The sequence below is a fragment of the Suillus clintonianus genome (assembly GCF_016758775.1).
Source record: "Suillus clintonianus strain FC179 chromosome Unknown DEU56scaffold_5, whole genome shotgun sequence".
Lineage (NCBI taxonomy): Eukaryota > Fungi > Basidiomycota > Agaricomycetes > Boletales > Suillaceae > Suillus > Suillus clintonianus.
In genome coordinates, this window is record NW_024539229.1 from 186,455 (window position 1) to 201,725 (window position 15,271).

The 15,271-nt window shown below is 50.8% G+C and overlaps 5 protein-coding genes across 5 annotated transcripts; 4 read left to right on the forward strand and 1 right to left on the reverse strand.

Annotated features, from left to right (window-relative positions):
- Nucleotides 1-920: 920 nt before the first annotated feature.
- Nucleotides 921-2,733, forward strand: DEU56DRAFT_751558 (uncharacterized protein; the record flags this gene model as incomplete). Its single annotated transcript, XM_041349577.1, has 3 exons — nucleotides 921-939; nucleotides 1,033-2,548; nucleotides 2,601-2,733. 3 exons carry the CDS (start codon nucleotides 921-923, stop codon nucleotides 2,731-2,733), a joined length of 1,668 nt encoding a protein of 555 aa, XP_041213957.1.
- Nucleotides 2,734-6,177: 3,444 nt separating this feature from the next.
- Nucleotides 6,178-7,267, forward strand: DEU56DRAFT_751559 (uncharacterized protein; the record flags this gene model as incomplete). The annotated part of the gene is made up of 9 exons (XM_041349578.1): nucleotides 6,178-6,221; nucleotides 6,276-6,365; nucleotides 6,418-6,470; nucleotides 6,503-6,536; nucleotides 6,598-6,667; nucleotides 6,722-6,772; nucleotides 6,828-6,900; nucleotides 6,952-7,009; nucleotides 7,063-7,267. 9 exons carry the CDS (start codon nucleotides 6,178-6,180, stop codon nucleotides 7,265-7,267), a joined length of 678 nt encoding a protein of 225 aa, XP_041213958.1.
- Nucleotides 7,268-8,992: 1,725 nt separating this feature from the next.
- DEU56DRAFT_751560 (uncharacterized protein) lies at nucleotides 8,993-9,723 on the forward strand (the record flags this gene model as incomplete). The annotated part of the gene is made up of 3 exons (XM_041349579.1): nucleotides 8,993-9,200; nucleotides 9,255-9,383; nucleotides 9,434-9,723. 3 exons carry the CDS (start codon nucleotides 8,993-8,995, stop codon nucleotides 9,721-9,723), a joined length of 627 nt encoding a protein of 208 aa, XP_041213959.1.
- Nucleotides 9,724-11,065: 1,342 nt separating this feature from the next.
- DEU56DRAFT_751561 (uncharacterized protein) lies at nucleotides 11,066-13,451 on the reverse strand (the record flags this gene model as incomplete). The annotated part of the gene is made up of 13 exons (XM_041349580.1): nucleotides 11,066-11,171; nucleotides 11,219-11,333; nucleotides 11,359-11,378; nucleotides 11,484-11,527; nucleotides 11,892-11,999; nucleotides 12,063-12,178; nucleotides 12,310-12,385; nucleotides 12,585-12,632; nucleotides 12,658-12,681; nucleotides 12,787-12,924; nucleotides 13,128-13,180; nucleotides 13,215-13,256; nucleotides 13,325-13,451. The coding sequence occupies 13 exons, from the start codon at nucleotides 13,449-13,451 to the stop codon at nucleotides 11,066-11,068; spliced, it is 1,017 nt and encodes a 338-aa protein (XP_041213960.1).
- Nucleotides 13,452-14,007: 556 nt separating this feature from the next.
- DEU56DRAFT_907344 (uncharacterized protein) lies at nucleotides 14,008-15,112 on the forward strand (the record flags this gene model as incomplete). The annotated part of the gene is made up of 9 exons (XM_041356895.1): nucleotides 14,008-14,045; nucleotides 14,097-14,186; nucleotides 14,240-14,262; nucleotides 14,323-14,356; nucleotides 14,410-14,479; nucleotides 14,524-14,589; nucleotides 14,653-14,725; nucleotides 14,787-14,844; nucleotides 14,899-15,112. 9 exons carry the CDS (start codon nucleotides 14,008-14,010, stop codon nucleotides 15,110-15,112), a joined length of 666 nt encoding a protein of 221 aa, XP_041213961.1.
- Between the last annotated feature and the right edge of the window lie 159 nt (nucleotides 15,113-15,271).

A 15,271-nucleotide genomic window follows, 5' to 3' on the forward strand; every position in this document is an offset into this window, starting at 1 on the left:
GCTAGGTTGCTAGTTCTTACGTCTGAGCGCGCGTCCGCTCTCCCTCTCCACCGCTCTCATTACACTCACCTGTTATCCAGCCCTCAGCAGGCGAAGCGGCAATCGAGTCTCTCCTCCGCCTAGTTTCGAACCCCCAGCGGCTTTCACATGGTCATGGTCTAGCACCTCGGGCAGCAATGCCTAGTTTCCTGTCTGCCGGGCGCCCCCGTGACCGACGGGGGCGTATTGTGTAGCAGTGAGTGTGCTTGGGATCGTCGGCGGATGGGCAACGATGCCTACGCGGACAGATGAACTTCAAGAAGAGGATGAGGAAGAGGGTGGAGAGCCCGAGACTCCGAAAATTGGGGGGATTGATAAGGGGCCAACGCGGCCGTAACACCAGCGTGGGGGTGGATGGGATCTTGGAGCTGGGAACGAGGATGTCATCAGGCCACTTGAGGAAGACGATGATGACGAAGCGTTAGACTGGAATCAAGGCTGCTTCTCGTGTTTTGTGTTTCTATTCGCCCCACAGCTGATATTCCGCATAGTGTTGCCGCGTGCTAGTAGACGGTCTAGACCACACAGCTGTTGTCATTCGAAGTCCGCACAATCAGCCAGGCGCCCGCTCGTCCTTCTACTGTATTCCACCACCATCCAACAAGCTTCGGATAGCACTGCGACCATCCATCCATTCTATCGCAAGCATCCTTCAAACCTAACTATCTCTATCATCCGATCGTTTCGTTGCCCAAATATCATTTCACAGCCTGAGGCCTACTCTCGACTCATAAAAAAGACACAAGATCATAGACTTTGATCCTTCCGTCCACGTTGTCGTATGTTGTCCTTCTGTATAGTTGCTGTCAATTCAATTTCTGACCGTTCGAACCCAACCAGTGCTTCCTTGATCGCATTCTACCTCACACTAATCTTTGTCGATGAGTGATTGGGATCAGTGTTAGTATCTTCTTCTTCTTCTTCTTCTTCTTCTTCTTCTTCTTCTTTATCTTCTTCTTTATCTCCTTTCTTGATCTCTGACCTAATTGCCAGTTCCTCAATCGTCCGAAGGACCTTGGGAGAAGTTGGCCCGGGTCGCTGTCCCAGGTGCTGCATTTGACTCTCCCGAACGCCAGCCCCATCCAAAATGTTTGGAAGGGACCCGGAAGGACCTTCTCAAATGCATCTATGGATTATTAGATGACCGAAAGAAGAGTCGACTCATTTGGCTGCATGGAACGGCGGGTGTCGGAAAGTCTGCTGTTGCGTTCACTGTAGCTGAAAGGATGAGAGATCTAAAAGTGACAAAGGAAACGAATGTCGAAACACGGCTCGCGGGAACATTCTTTTTCTCGCGCAAGCATACGAACCGCAGCACGACTGGGCATTTATTTGCGACCCTTGCCTACCAGCTTGCGAGAAATTTTCCCAGCGTCCGCAACGACGTGAACAGAGCTATTCGCGAGAATCCAGCAGTTCTAAACCCCAACCAGTCTCTTCGCGACCAGATGATGGCGTTATTTCGCCAACCTCTCTGGCACCTTGAATGCAGACAGCGCGAAAATCTGCCTCCGGTATTTGTTGTTGATGCCCTCGATGAATGCAAGCCCGAAACCGTCGGTGATCTCATCTTCCTGCTTGGCCAAGTCCTTCGTAATCCTAATCTTCCCGTGATCCACATTCTGCTCACGAGTCGCTCGGAAGACCATATTCGTGCAGCTATTCAAAAAGACGAGATGCGCCCACTGGTGTACGAGATACCGGTGAACACTTCTGGGGAGGGCATTGCTGCCACCATCTCGTTAGACGGCGCAGATGTTGACAACGACATATGTATGTTCTTGCAGCATTCCTTTACGGAGTTGCAGAGTCGCCGTCCCGATTTCCCGCAGCCAACGGCTCATGAACTTGAGCTACTGGCGAGCCGAGCGGGCAGGCGTTTCATCGTGGCATCTACAATGATGAAGTTTATCGATGATGGATACAATGATCCCCGAAATCGGCTTGAGCTCCTACTCAGGCTGACGAGTGAACTGCTGCCAGGAACGGAGGTGTACAAGTTATATGATCGCATCCTTTCCACATGTGCAGACCCCGTGCGGGCACACTTGCACTTGTCCATTGTCGCGGCCCTTGCAGACCCTCTGCCGATCTCACAAATTTCAAAACTTCTTGGGCCTGGCCAGGGAAAGGATGTCGAGGCGACATTGGTACAGCTACGATCTATCGTGGACATTCCTACCAACAGCAATCTCCCCTTGAATATCTATCACTCGTCTGTTCGGGACTATGTTTCGGACCCCTCGAACTGCAAAGTCCCACAAGTGCAGTCGCAGCAATGTATAATGTCACCACACTCCTTACTCGCTGAATCCTCTTTCAGCTTGATGGCGCGAGACATTCCAAAAAGCACAGCCCTCCTTGACGCGCTCTCAGAACTGAAGGGGCACAACCAAGCTACGCAAACCGATGACCCCAAGAGTTTACAACAATCATTAGCCTTCGTCGTCGAGCCACCAGAGCCACTGAAAATTCTTGTGGGTCTGTTATGGCTTCGAGGAGCTCGCAGGTCAGGTTTGCGGTCCTGGCTAGAGACTTTGGACGGACGTGCATGGCTACAGACCCAAGGCGGGAATGACTATCTGCGGACACAGAGGGGGGAAGACTGGCTGGAGACCCAGGGCGGGAGGCGTTGGCTGGAAACCCACACGGGGGATGTTTGGTTGCAGACCGAGAGAGGGCAAGAGTGGCTAAAGAGCAGGCGAGGGTGGCTGTGGACTCGGAGATGGCGAGAAGTCGTCGGAGACCCCGACGAGCAAATGTCACTGGAGACTCGGAGTGGGAAAGACTGGCAAGAGATGATCAGTGGGCAAGGCTGGCTGGAGACTCCGAGCGGACAAGAATGGCTGCTGACCCAGACCGGGGGAGAGTGGCTGCAGACACAAAATGGGGGAGAGTGGTTGCAAAGTCGATGCGGGGAAGCGTGGCTGAAGACCCAGACCGGGGAAGCGTGGCTGCAACAGACCCCGGGTGGCCGAGAGTGGTTACTAACCCGGAGGGGACGAGAGTGGCTGGAGACCAGCAGTGGGCGGGAGTGGTTGGGGACCATCGGTGGGTGGGAGTGGCTGAGGAACAATACTGGGCGAGAGTGGCTGAGGTCCATTACTGGGCGAGAGTGGCTGGGGACCAAGACTGGGCGAGAGTGGCTGGAGACCATTACTGGGCGAGAGTGGCTGGGGACCAGATGTGGGCAAGAGTGGCTGTGGACCAGTACTGCTGGCCTAGAGTGGCTGGGAAGCTATACTGGACGAGAGTGGCTGGGATCCGATACTGGGCGAGAGTGGCTGGAGACCAGCAGTGGGCGAGAGTGGCTGGAGACCAGCAGCGGGCGAGGGTGGCTGGTGGTTCAGACAGGGAAGGAGTTATGTGAAGGCCTTAGCGAGCAAATAGACAGCAGCTGGCTGGAGACTCTACTGATACCGAACGGCAGCTGGCTGAGGACACCGAGCGGACGCGAATGGCTGCTGACCCAGGCTGGGGAAGTGTGGCTGAAGACCGAGAGTGGACACTATTGGTTGCAGACGCAGGCCGGGAAAGATTGGGTGCAGACACAGAGTGGACGAGAGTGGTTGCAGACGCAGACTGGGAACAATTGGTTGCATGCCCGGAATGGACAACAGTGGCTGGAGTCGCAGACTGGAAACAATTGGTTGCAGACCCAGAGTGGACAACAGTGGCTGGAGACGCAGAACGGGAAAGATTGGGTGCAGACCCAGGGTAGACAAGAGTGGTTGCAGACACAGTATGGGAAAGATTGGGTGCAGACCCAGGGTGGACGAGAGTGGTTGCAGACGCAGGATGGGAAAGATTGGGTGCAGACCCAGGGTGGACGAGAGTGGTTGCAGACGCAGGATGGGAAAGATTGGGTGCAGACCCAGGGTGGACGAGAGTGGTTGCAGACGCAGGATGGGAAAGATTGGGTGCAGACCCAGGGTGGACGAAAGTGGTTGCAGACGCAGGATGGGAAAGATTGGGTGCAGACCCAGGGTGGACGAAAGTGGTTGCAGATGCAGGCTGGGAAAGATTGGGTGCAGATGCAGGCTGGGAAAGATTGGATGCAGACCCAGAGCGGACGAGAGTGGTTGCAGACGCAGGATGGGAAAGATTGGCTGCGGACCCAGAGTGGACACGAGTGGTTGCAGACACAGGCTGGGAAAGGTTGGGTGCAGACCCAGGGTGGACGAGAGTGGTTGCAGACGCAGGATGGGAAAAATTGGCTGCGGACTTGGCACGGGCGAGAGTGGCTGTTGACCCAGAGTGGGCGAGGGTGGTTGCAGACGCAGAACGGGAAAGATTGGCTGCAGGCCGGGAAATATTGGCTGCAGAGTTGGCACGGGCGAGAGTGGCTGTTGACCCAGAGTGGGCGAGAGTGGTTGCCGACCCAGAGCGGAGAAGAGTGGCTCCTGACCGCAGAAGGGCGAAAATGGCTTTATTCTCCGGGCGGGAGAGAGTGGCTGCTTACCCCAGATGGGTTGCAGACCAAGAGTGGTCAAGAATGGCTGCAGACGCATGCCGGGAAAGATTGGCTGCTGACCCTGAGCGGGCGAGAGTGGCTCCAGAACAAGGGCGGACGAGAGTGGCTCCAGACCCAGAGCGGGCGAGAGTGGCTCCAGAGCCCCCATGGGCAAGCATGGCAATTGACCCCTGCGGCGTCGGTCTGGGTAACAATGGAAGACTTCTCGAACACATTGGACACGATAAGCGAATGCACAATCATCCCACAATTTCCAGTGCCTTCACCGTCAGCTTTTCGAGTGATCCAGGAGTTCAAGAGCTTACCAGATTTCTTGATGTTTCCGGTGTTCTTGGCTTTACGGCCCCAGGATCACTCCACCTCTGCTTTCCCACCAGATCGTCCAGACATCGAGGTCGTCCATGCTATGACCGCGTTCACAATTTTCGCAACTGAAGCGCAGGAGCGAAGCGGTTTAACTTCCGATGCTCTAAAGTATGCATGTCAAAATTGGGCCGTCCATCTCTCGCGAGTTCAGAAACCATGGAACGGCGCGCTTGATCATACATTCAAGTTTTTCTGGAATCAGCATCTCCTCGCTTGGCTTGAACGGCAGTGGTGTTTGAAGGGTCTACAGTCTTGCCTCGTCATTTTATCCGAAGGGCAGACAATTGTAAAGGTGTGCTGATTTCCGATGATTATTGCGATTAACCACCTGACATGTGCGCATAGGAACATCTCAATGAAGCTGCAGGGTCATCTCAGTCCTGTGTCTGAAACCGTCGATTTTATGTCTGAATGTATAATAATTACGGTCACCCTATGAAAACCTTTCCTAATTTGTCTACCACCGCCGTCACTGGCCATGCTCCTTGCTGCACTGCGAGTACCCTCGTCCTAATCCTCGCGCTGTATATTGTAACAGCAATCTTTCACTACCGTTGATCGTCCAACTCTTACCTCTACTGTAATCGTGCTTTCTCATTCCCAACAATCTCGTATGGACTCTGTTTAGACGGTTGTTCATGTGAAGGTATCCCATTCTGACTATTATCGTGATTACTGAGTATTCCTGGAAAACCAAGGGAGGAACAGTGAGGATATTGAGGAGTGCAAGGATGCAAAATATGCGGAGGTGTATACCACGTGCGGGAGAGGGTCGTGAAGGTCAGGCACGCTTGAAGGATACTGCAGTGGCAGCTACGAGCTTCCAAGTCCGACGGGAGGCGCCTCGCTCAGTCCGGAAAAGGCATCAATAAGTTGGTTGTAGAAGAAGCACGTATAGCCTTCAGGCTGGCAGCATGCTGGCATGAAAGCGGAGTCAGAATGCACTACGTCCCCAACGGCAGGTACGAACTTCTGAAGGCACGAAGGTGCGGGATAGTAGGATCCCTCAGGCTGATGATAACGCCTATGCATCCCAAGTCAGCGACTTATCCGAGTCTGTCTGTGCCCCGAGTCTAGCAGGAATTAATACAAGCGAGGATACAGCCTGGGAAGGGGAGGCGTAATGCCAGTGGCAGCCAGCGCCAGGTACGAAGGCACACAATGGAGTAGCTGGATCTATCTCATATAAAGCAGGCGCAGCCTGTACCTCTGGAGACACCCCCTTGTTCAGCTTTTAACTGCAGAACTCGAATCTCACCTAGTCCCAACTCCGCTTCATATTTTACAGTCTCAAGGCAATGTCACGGTCACACGCCTTCGTCAGAGACTTGACCTTTCAGACGTGAGTGTCTTTGCGCCATCACTCGTCATAGCTTTTCAACTGACCGTCTCACAGCCAAGATCTCGGCAAGGAGACGACGATCATGCTTACTTTCGATGCCAACATAAAAGGCCTCTACGAGGAGTCCTTCCCCGTAGTTTGGAAGTAAGTACCCCTACTTTTGCCCGCGATAACTTCAAACAGTGCAACACTTTAGGGTCAGCACATTCGGAGAGACGGGCGAGTATACCACATCCTTCCTGGCCAATTGTCGACATAACTACTATGATCCCTTGTCCCAGGTCCATATAGTGTGAGCGTGACCTACACGAACCAGTAAGTCTAGGCCTGGCATAGAGCACATGATGCTCACGAAGATCACTCATTCATTGTATAGGCTTGCTTTCTCCAAACCACAAGTCGTTAATGAGTCCATCGTTGGCGCTGAAACCTGTGTCGACATCAACGTGAGACTCTCATTCACTCCGTGATTCTTAGCATGAACGCAAGCTATCATGCAGGTTGGCGAAAAAACCAGCTTGACCAAGACTGATGATGTCTTCCGGTTCTCTGTAAGTCTGGCTTTCATTGATCTTTTAATCGGTAGCTCACGAATACCTCGTGTAGACCCCTGAGAAGGGAGCCACCGGTTTTCTGCAGGCCATGAACAACACTGGAACCACTCAGGACTTCGCAGTCGGTTTGTGATCGCCATCTTCTCCATTTTCACTTCATTATATCCCACTTCCAGGCTTCGAGACCCCTGGAGAGTTGATGCCTAAGCCGGCTCTCTTCTTCGGCGGAGTTGGGTATTTTGTTTTCCTTATATTTCTGCTCCAGAGCGCTCACAGTGCAAACACAGAGACGGCGGTCACGTCACGGCACAGTTCACTCCGATACTGCGGGTCTACGTCACCTCGGACTATCAAGAGACTGCGATCATACGAGGTGCCATCGACACCCCTGCAATATGGAAGCAGAACCTCGCCGGGCTTGCTGATTCCACGACCTGGAACCTTAACCGGGACTTGGTCACTGGACATTACACGATCACTCAGGCTCCATGAAGGGACTTCTATCAACATTGTACGCCCAAATCACTGTTGTCTGATGTCTCTATCTCAATGCCTGTTTTCGTAGCACTTTCACTCGGAGGTCCAACGGCCCGACTCAGTGGCTTGTCTTTTATAAGTCCCTCGTATCTCTTCGGGATAGTTGTATAGTGTTGAATTGATTTACGTCTCTGTATTACATTACGCTGAACTACAAAGGTTTTCCTCACGGCGCGCGAGGCGGTCGTCCCCAGCTTTGAATAAACATCAGAACCAAGGGATTCCTCCCGACTATCGATATCTATTTGCATAAGCCCCAGTGAGCAACACCGCGAGCCACAGCTAGACTCGGCACAATAAGCGAGTTGTTCAACATTCATTTTTGCTTACTTGCGCTGAGCATCTAATCATTTTTATCAAGCCAAGACTGCTCTCACTAGACCAAGCATTTTGAAGTAATATGACGGTTCAGCCTCGCTGACCTTGGGGTGCAACTGCCGTCATCGTCGAAGTTGCTGTACAGACATGCTAGTGTCATAGCAGTATGTCAATGCTCGGGCCTCATCGAGTATTACGCGATTTCATGTGCCAGAGCACAAATCACTTTGTCATTTCAGGTGACCTTACTCCAGTAGTAGCATCATTCTGATGCTGGTGGACGGGTTCTGCCTATTTCCACAAAACTGACTGACCCTAACGTTAAACTATCCCACTCTCCGGGGCACGAACAACACCACAAACCTTACTTGACAGTATCTTTCGAGCTTTTGTTCTGTTTTCGGCAGTGAATGTAGGTGCCTGGGGAGATGTCAACAGGAGACACTCGCACTGAGCATGGCATATGATATCTATCATGGGTTATGGCAGTCTAAGTAGTATGTGTCTGCCCAGACTCGCATTACTTACTTTGTCTCGTCTATGTGCAGCTTTGAGAAAGCAAGGTCTCTTCAAACATGAATGCACAGAAAACGCCTTGCGCGGTCACATCGCGGAACCATATATGAGTCGGGGATCAAAAAAGGTTCGCTTGTAATTGGGGTAAGGATTTTAGTACTCGGAATTGGACTCCAAGAGCTGCCCCGGACCAATCATTGGATCTGAATAAGCACTTTGTACTCGGTGCCGACACATATTATGGCACTAGCATACAGTGATCCTGCACTATCTGCAAAAGTGCACTTGATTTGGTATGCGTGCCATAAACGGCCGTACAGCCTTGGCACACGAACGCATGGTCACCGAAGCTGATGGCGGCGTCCGCTTGTGTGAAGACGATCACATCATTTCCTATGTTAGCTGATACCATCAGGACCTTCCCCGAGTCCCTGATATCAGACCGGACTTCAAGCCAGTGCTTTTTGTCTATGACATCACGCCCGGGTGATTCCGCTACCCAGGTAAACTTTAAACAGCTGATCAAGCCTCCTCAAATCTCGCACTCGTCGGGAGTGATTGGCCGCGGAGGGGATCGTACTCGACGGAAGTCATGAAAGAACTCAAACGTATCTGACAAGAAGCAGCTTGGTTTGACGCGCCACATTATGGTTGGCGGTGCAGCTGGATTTATGTTCGCTTAGAAACTCCTGGAACGGGGTCTGTGGACTAAAGTCCAATGACATTCCGCCGGCTGTTAACAAGGTGGGATGGTCCAAAAAAGAAACAAAGTTTGCTTGGTGATTCTCCTTCAAGAAATAGGCAACAGCGGGTGTTATAAAAGAAAGCTCATTCACTGGACTTCAAATGTCAACGGAAGGCTCGGTATTGCGCGACCACAAAATGCAGCTCCACCGCAGCATGCAAGGTTGTCAGCGTCCTGCGAAGCAAAGCAAAATTGCATCGCAGAGGCAGTACCGAGTCAATGAAGGGGATGGGTTCCAGGAGCTCCGCGACATCATTCGTTTGGTGACAGGGGAAGCTCCCCAGACCAGGCGCGAAACCTTGAAAAAAGGTATGCCAGTTCTAACATGCGCGTCGCATGCATGCTTACTTATCCCCTTCACAGGCGCAGAACTGCTGAGACAGTTTTCCACAGAAAAAGGGTCAATTTCCAGACATGAGCCACTCCCACCCTTGGAAAACCCATTAGCAACGCCTTACTGTGAAGTTGACCAGGAGTCTCACATATCTTATGGTACGCATTTGTTTGGCTCATCTGCAGCGGGACCTCATGGGCATTCAAAGAACCTCTTGTGATCCCCAACAACGAGACGTGGACAGTCGCTATTGCGCCATGGACGAGGAACAGTAACCCAATGCCAGACACATTTGAGACGACCCCAATGCTTTATAATAGCCATCCTCAGGAAGAGATACATCATGTTGTCAGTCGTGAGGGCGATTGGAATTTTGTTCGGCCAACCCCTCCGCAATTTCGACAGTACTCGCTTTCCGCGCAGTGGAACTACCTGTCGCCCATTCACTTGAACGTTGATCAAGTCGCATCAAGCGTAGAAGGGGTGGGAGTTATATAGATTGCTCCTCGGAATTGGGGAATTCCTGAATATTTTCTTGTAGTACAATTCGATTGATCTTGCATATTCACATACCTTGTATTTTAGTCGTACTATTTAACGTATTTATCGGATCAATACCCTCGGCGAATATGCCCAACAAGAAGGTGAGCGAGAGAAGCACGGCCATTTGACGTCCTGGTTGTTCTATGACTGACAAGATATGCCGCTATATTCGCATTCGCTTCGAATACAACGGAGGTAATCCATGCCTACGACAGTACTGCAAGCGAGTGGTGTTGTCCGTTATCATTGGAGTGCATCGAACATTTCCTGAGTAGCTATAGCAGGTCCGCAGGTGTGACGATAGACGCAAACTATTGTGCTAAGATGAAGAGCTAACTTCGAGTCTTTGATCTCCACCCATAATTGAATGCGCTCTGATGTGGGAGAGTTAGCATGCGCGTCCTCACCGGAGGACTACTGGTAAACATGACCTAATGTGAGACTCAGGCTGTAGTTTATTCTGATTCGCCAAGAGTGGGATGAAAACACCGCGGAATTCTTGCTGTACCTTCATAACATACACAGCGCTCGATGAGCACAATCGATTCGTGTCACCTGAAGCGAAATCAGGGTAAAGCAAGAAAAGTCGACAGTGAGCCACTGTGACAGGCTCGATGCCCATTGTCGTAAACCCATCGTAAGGTTCAGTTCCTGAGACGCGTGGCCGAGCCAGATAGCACCCGAATAATGATGGATTGATCATCAATCGATCCCATTAAAGAGTGGGACTGAGGAGCCACAGGGTACGATGGTGTAACACTGGGAACATGTAGCAGACGCTGCACAGCAGGGAACGGCGATTTGTGATCGAAAATAAGAGTGATGTTCACTATGGTATCGAGAGCCGAGACTTACATGCATAGGAAACTGTAGGAAACCATCAACTTGGTTCACGTTCTCTGAGAGGGTGAGCCACCATGGTGGGTTTGGTGACCGTCGTTCTCGGCCCTAACGGCGCTAGGCCGCCGCGTCAGCCCCCGAAACTCAGGTACCTCTCGAAGAGACTACTTTAAGTTTTCATGTGCAAATACCGTCGGATGCGGAATGACGAAAGCAACTGATTGAATCACTTCTGTCAATGAAATATCCTAGTATCATGATATCGCTGACGGGATCCTGCCGAAGGTTCTTGCAGCCTGCATCAGCGATGTCCGACACTAAGTTTTATTACCTTCAGTGTGTTTTGGCTAACTAGAGAATCTTTGCTAACTGCGACACCTTTGAGAAGGGAGAAGACCTGGCTCAGTGAAGGTAATTGCAATCAACACTGAAAGCTCGAACTAGAGGACAGCGCAGACTAGTCGGAAATTACGTGACCTTGCAAGCAAGTTGGTTTGAACAAGATAATCAACCGTCGGCGTGTGTGCGATGATAGTCCCGGACTCCCAGCCGGGCCAGCCCCCCTGTGGGCGGACAAACTAGAGGGAGGATACTTATGTATGCAACGTACGCAAACAGTAGTTCTTCTGACAGGCTAGCGCCAATCAACTTGTCAAGTGAGAAACAGCCTGAGAATTGACCATATCTGATAGGGAATTGAGAGCTCGAACCTGAGCGCTCCGCAACTACATGGAACTAGCATAGACTCACAATGCAGATTCTGGATGCATCTGTTGGTAACAGGTAGGGGGTATGTGAGTACTTGCACCATATACTTCGCTGAGTACTATGACTCGGAGCTTGTTCGACAGAAGTTGCAATTAGAGTGAGCGCACCTTACAGACGAGGGTGAGGCTACACGCACTTTACTAATATCTGTCTGCGATTCCGAGAATATGTCGTCACTTTCTCTGCTCGTGGGTGTACCTGATAGCTATCTGTCCTTTGTTCCACTAATGTACACTTTGGTCACAGGGAATTGTTACTAAGACCCAGAATCATGGCGTCGAAGGAATGACTATCTGTGCAGTTAGGGTGCAGGAACGTAAGGGAGGAGCCCCACATGCACCCAGTCCTTGGCCTCCGGGAAAGATTCCCTGGAACTCGGTGCTTGTGATGTTATTCCATCACTACCAAGAAACTATTGTGCTCGCATTCTAGTCATTTGTGGTCAAGGGTCGCCCACGTCTTCGGGCACCCGTCGCCGTCGTTCCAGGAGGCATTTCTCGATCCGCTTTACAAACCTTGGTGCTTTGATAAGGCCAATCGCTGTCTTGCCCAAGTAGTACAGTATCAAGAACGTTCCAGTCGCCAAAGGGAACAACGAAGACCGCCAGGGGCGTGCAACTTGGCTTGCAATAATTTTGACAGTGTATCCTGCATCAGATCGCACGCTTTATAAAAGTGTTTCTTACTTTGAGCATTTGTCTGATCTTCGAGTGGGACGGAACAGGACGGAACGTGTACCCTGTAACATCGCGATCATCGGGCTGTGTTAGACAGCACCAGACAGCACCATTGCGGTGTGCTCCTTGATCATCAATGATCAGTACAAGAAACGGAGGATGTGCTTTAAAGTTCCAGTATGACAGCAAGCGGGGGCGACCGACTCGGACCTCCCCGAGCAGGAACCGGCGAGTGTGCTGAGTACATAGTACATACCAGTGTTCCAATCACCTTTGAAGTTCGAGAGAAAGTTGTTTGCGAGTAGTCGCACTACTAGCAGGAGCCTGACAGCCTATAGTGGAGAGTTCAAGTTGCCACGGTTAATTGATTATCTGCAGTCGTAGCTCTTTATAGCTAAACATTAGTCTCCCTTGGGCAGACCTTTATAGACAAAGGGATAATCATTTCTTCTAGATAAACATCGTGGCGAATAATCGGGAGTCACTACTCCAGAATTCGAAGTGCACGATGACTGCAAGATAATTGCTTACCCAAACAGGAGGGTCCTCGCGAACATATGATGATAGATGACCGGTCCACTATCACCAGTTAGCGAAGACCCACCTTACGCTCGAAGCGTCGTGCACACTGCAAACAGCGCCGCATTTTCGAGTATTCGAAACTCGGAAAAACTGCCCTGCTCCTGAAAAATTAACCAATAAGTGAGGATCAAGTTGAACTGGTACTACTTACCAGCGTAAGCACCGCATTTATACTTAACTCGCTGGCAGTGCTCTCAAAAATCCTTCCTAGCCACCATGGCCGCTGTCGCAGGGCCAGCGGACTCAGCCAAGAGCAAGGAAACCCAGCTGGTATGATGATGATCCTGAGCTACGAACATGCAAGAACCTGCCAAGTCTACGTGCTGACTAAGCTATGGAAAGGGCCGGTGGAGACCCCGAATGAATAGTCCCTGCCCTTGGGACCCCTACTCCACCACTGATCATGTCGAGGTTGTGTTGGTCTCCCCTAGCCAGACGATATAGAAGGAAGACAGTCGTTCCTTCTTGATTATGGGTTTGTGTCGAGTTAACCTCCCCAAAAAGGTTGCCAAAACGTGTGCCCGGCTCTTGCAATTGCCGCAACCCTGTTGAACTTAGACGACAGTGTCGCGAACGCACCAAGTTTTGTAAACAGCACAGCAGTTTGAATGATGCGAAGAACTAGATGGCTTATCCCATTCATTATCCCATAGGTTTCCGACTATTCTTGGGACTTGCTACAAACTCACATTTCGGCGCGAGTTGCGAATCTGTGGTGTTGTCATGATATCCTCCCAAATTACTCCAGGCGATGATTACAGGCATAGAATTGGATCCGAGCGGTGATTGGAGGGCGAGAATGCGAAGGATGTGCATTGTGAAGGAGTGCACCGGGCTGTACCGGGTTTGGGAGAGGCTTGAAAGGGTGCCAAAGCCATGAAAGATAGGCACAAGGGGTACCAGCGGCAGTTAAGAACGTCCGACGCACAAACTTGAAGGTGCATCGCCGTGCAGTGAAGGCATGACACAAGCCAGACAAGCAGGTACGCCCTTCACGCCGACAATGAGCAGAATTTGAGACTTACTAAGGTCCTCAGCGGCAGGTACGGAGGCACGATTTGACAAGCCAAGAGACTTAAAGCTGGCTATATAGCAAACCAAGGTAAGGGGTGTAATACATTGGGTCCTCGGCGGCAGGTACGAAGATGCAGCCTATTAAGAAGAATCAGGCTGAATGGCAGAGTTGCGAGTGAGAGTGATATATCCAGTACTAGGTCTCCAGCGGCAGGTACGTACTACGAAGGTGCAGGAAGGCCCTACCAAGAAGAAGCTGACAATAACGCAAACCAAGGAAACAGGAACTACGCCCTATGCCACCCGAGACGTATAAAAGCCTGTAGCTGCAAAGCTTGAAGCTACTCAATCTCAAGCAATGCCAGAAATATACGAAAGACACTTGACCTTTACCGGGTAAGTGTAATATCATGCTGCCCTACAACCTTTTACCTGTCTATCTCGCAGCAATAACCTCGGTAGGGAGACAACGATTATGTTCACTTTCGATGCCCCCAGGAAAGGCATGTATAAGAATTTCTACCCTATAGTTTGGAGGTAAGGACTCCCGTTTCCGCCTGCGAATTACCTCAAACCTTGAGCTACTTCAGGGTTTGCACATTCGGAAAGGAGGGTGAATGTTGCCTCACGTTTTCCCTGTTATTGCCAACTTACCTATGACCTCTCGTCCCAGGCTCGTACAGCATGAAAGCATCCTACACGAGCCAGTAAGTCTATATCTCCCAATCATGCTCATAAATCAGACTCATTCAACTTCCAGGCTTGCTTTCCTCAAAACACAGGTCGAAGACGGGAGCATCATTGACGCCGCAACCTGCGTCAATATCAATGTGGGCAACTCTCATTTGCTCTGATTCCTAGCATGAACATCAAGCTATCATGCAGGAAGGCGAAAAAAACGATTTTGACTCAGGATGATGAGGAGGTCTTCCATTTCTCTGTAAGATTTCCTTTCAATCAAGCACTACTTTTATTTCGACAGCTCATGGGATGACTCATGTAGGAACCTGTGCCTTGCGAAGAAGGTTTCATGGAGGCCGAGAACAAGACTGGATCCGTTCAGGACCTGGCCATCGGTCTGTAGCTGCCTTTTTCTTTCTTTCTATATCTTCATCTCAATGTATTGTTCAACTCCAGGCTTTGTGAGCCCAGGAGAATTGTTTCCAACGCCGGCACACTACTACAATGATCTTGGGTATGTTTTCTCCCCTTTATATCTTCTCCTGGGAACTCACAGTACAAACCATAGAGATGGCAGTACCGCCGTGGCTGCTACGTTCACTCCCAAGCTGCGCGCCTACATCACCTCGGACTATCAAGAGAGTGCAATCTTGCGAAGTGCCATCCACACCCCTTGCATCTTTGAGTACGATCTCGCAAGTCTTGCTGAGAACACGACCTGGAACCTCACATTTGACCATCGTAATGGATACAAAGTTAGCAAGGCTGACAGACAACACTAGGTGGGCGTTCAATCCTGTTTATTGTTGTCTGTCTTAATTTTCTCCCTCTTTCATAGTATTCTCACTCCCGACAGCCTGTTTCTGTTACTTGTAATCACACCCAACAGTTGTACCGCAATCTGATTGATGCATCTATGTATTTGGAATACTTGACTGCGT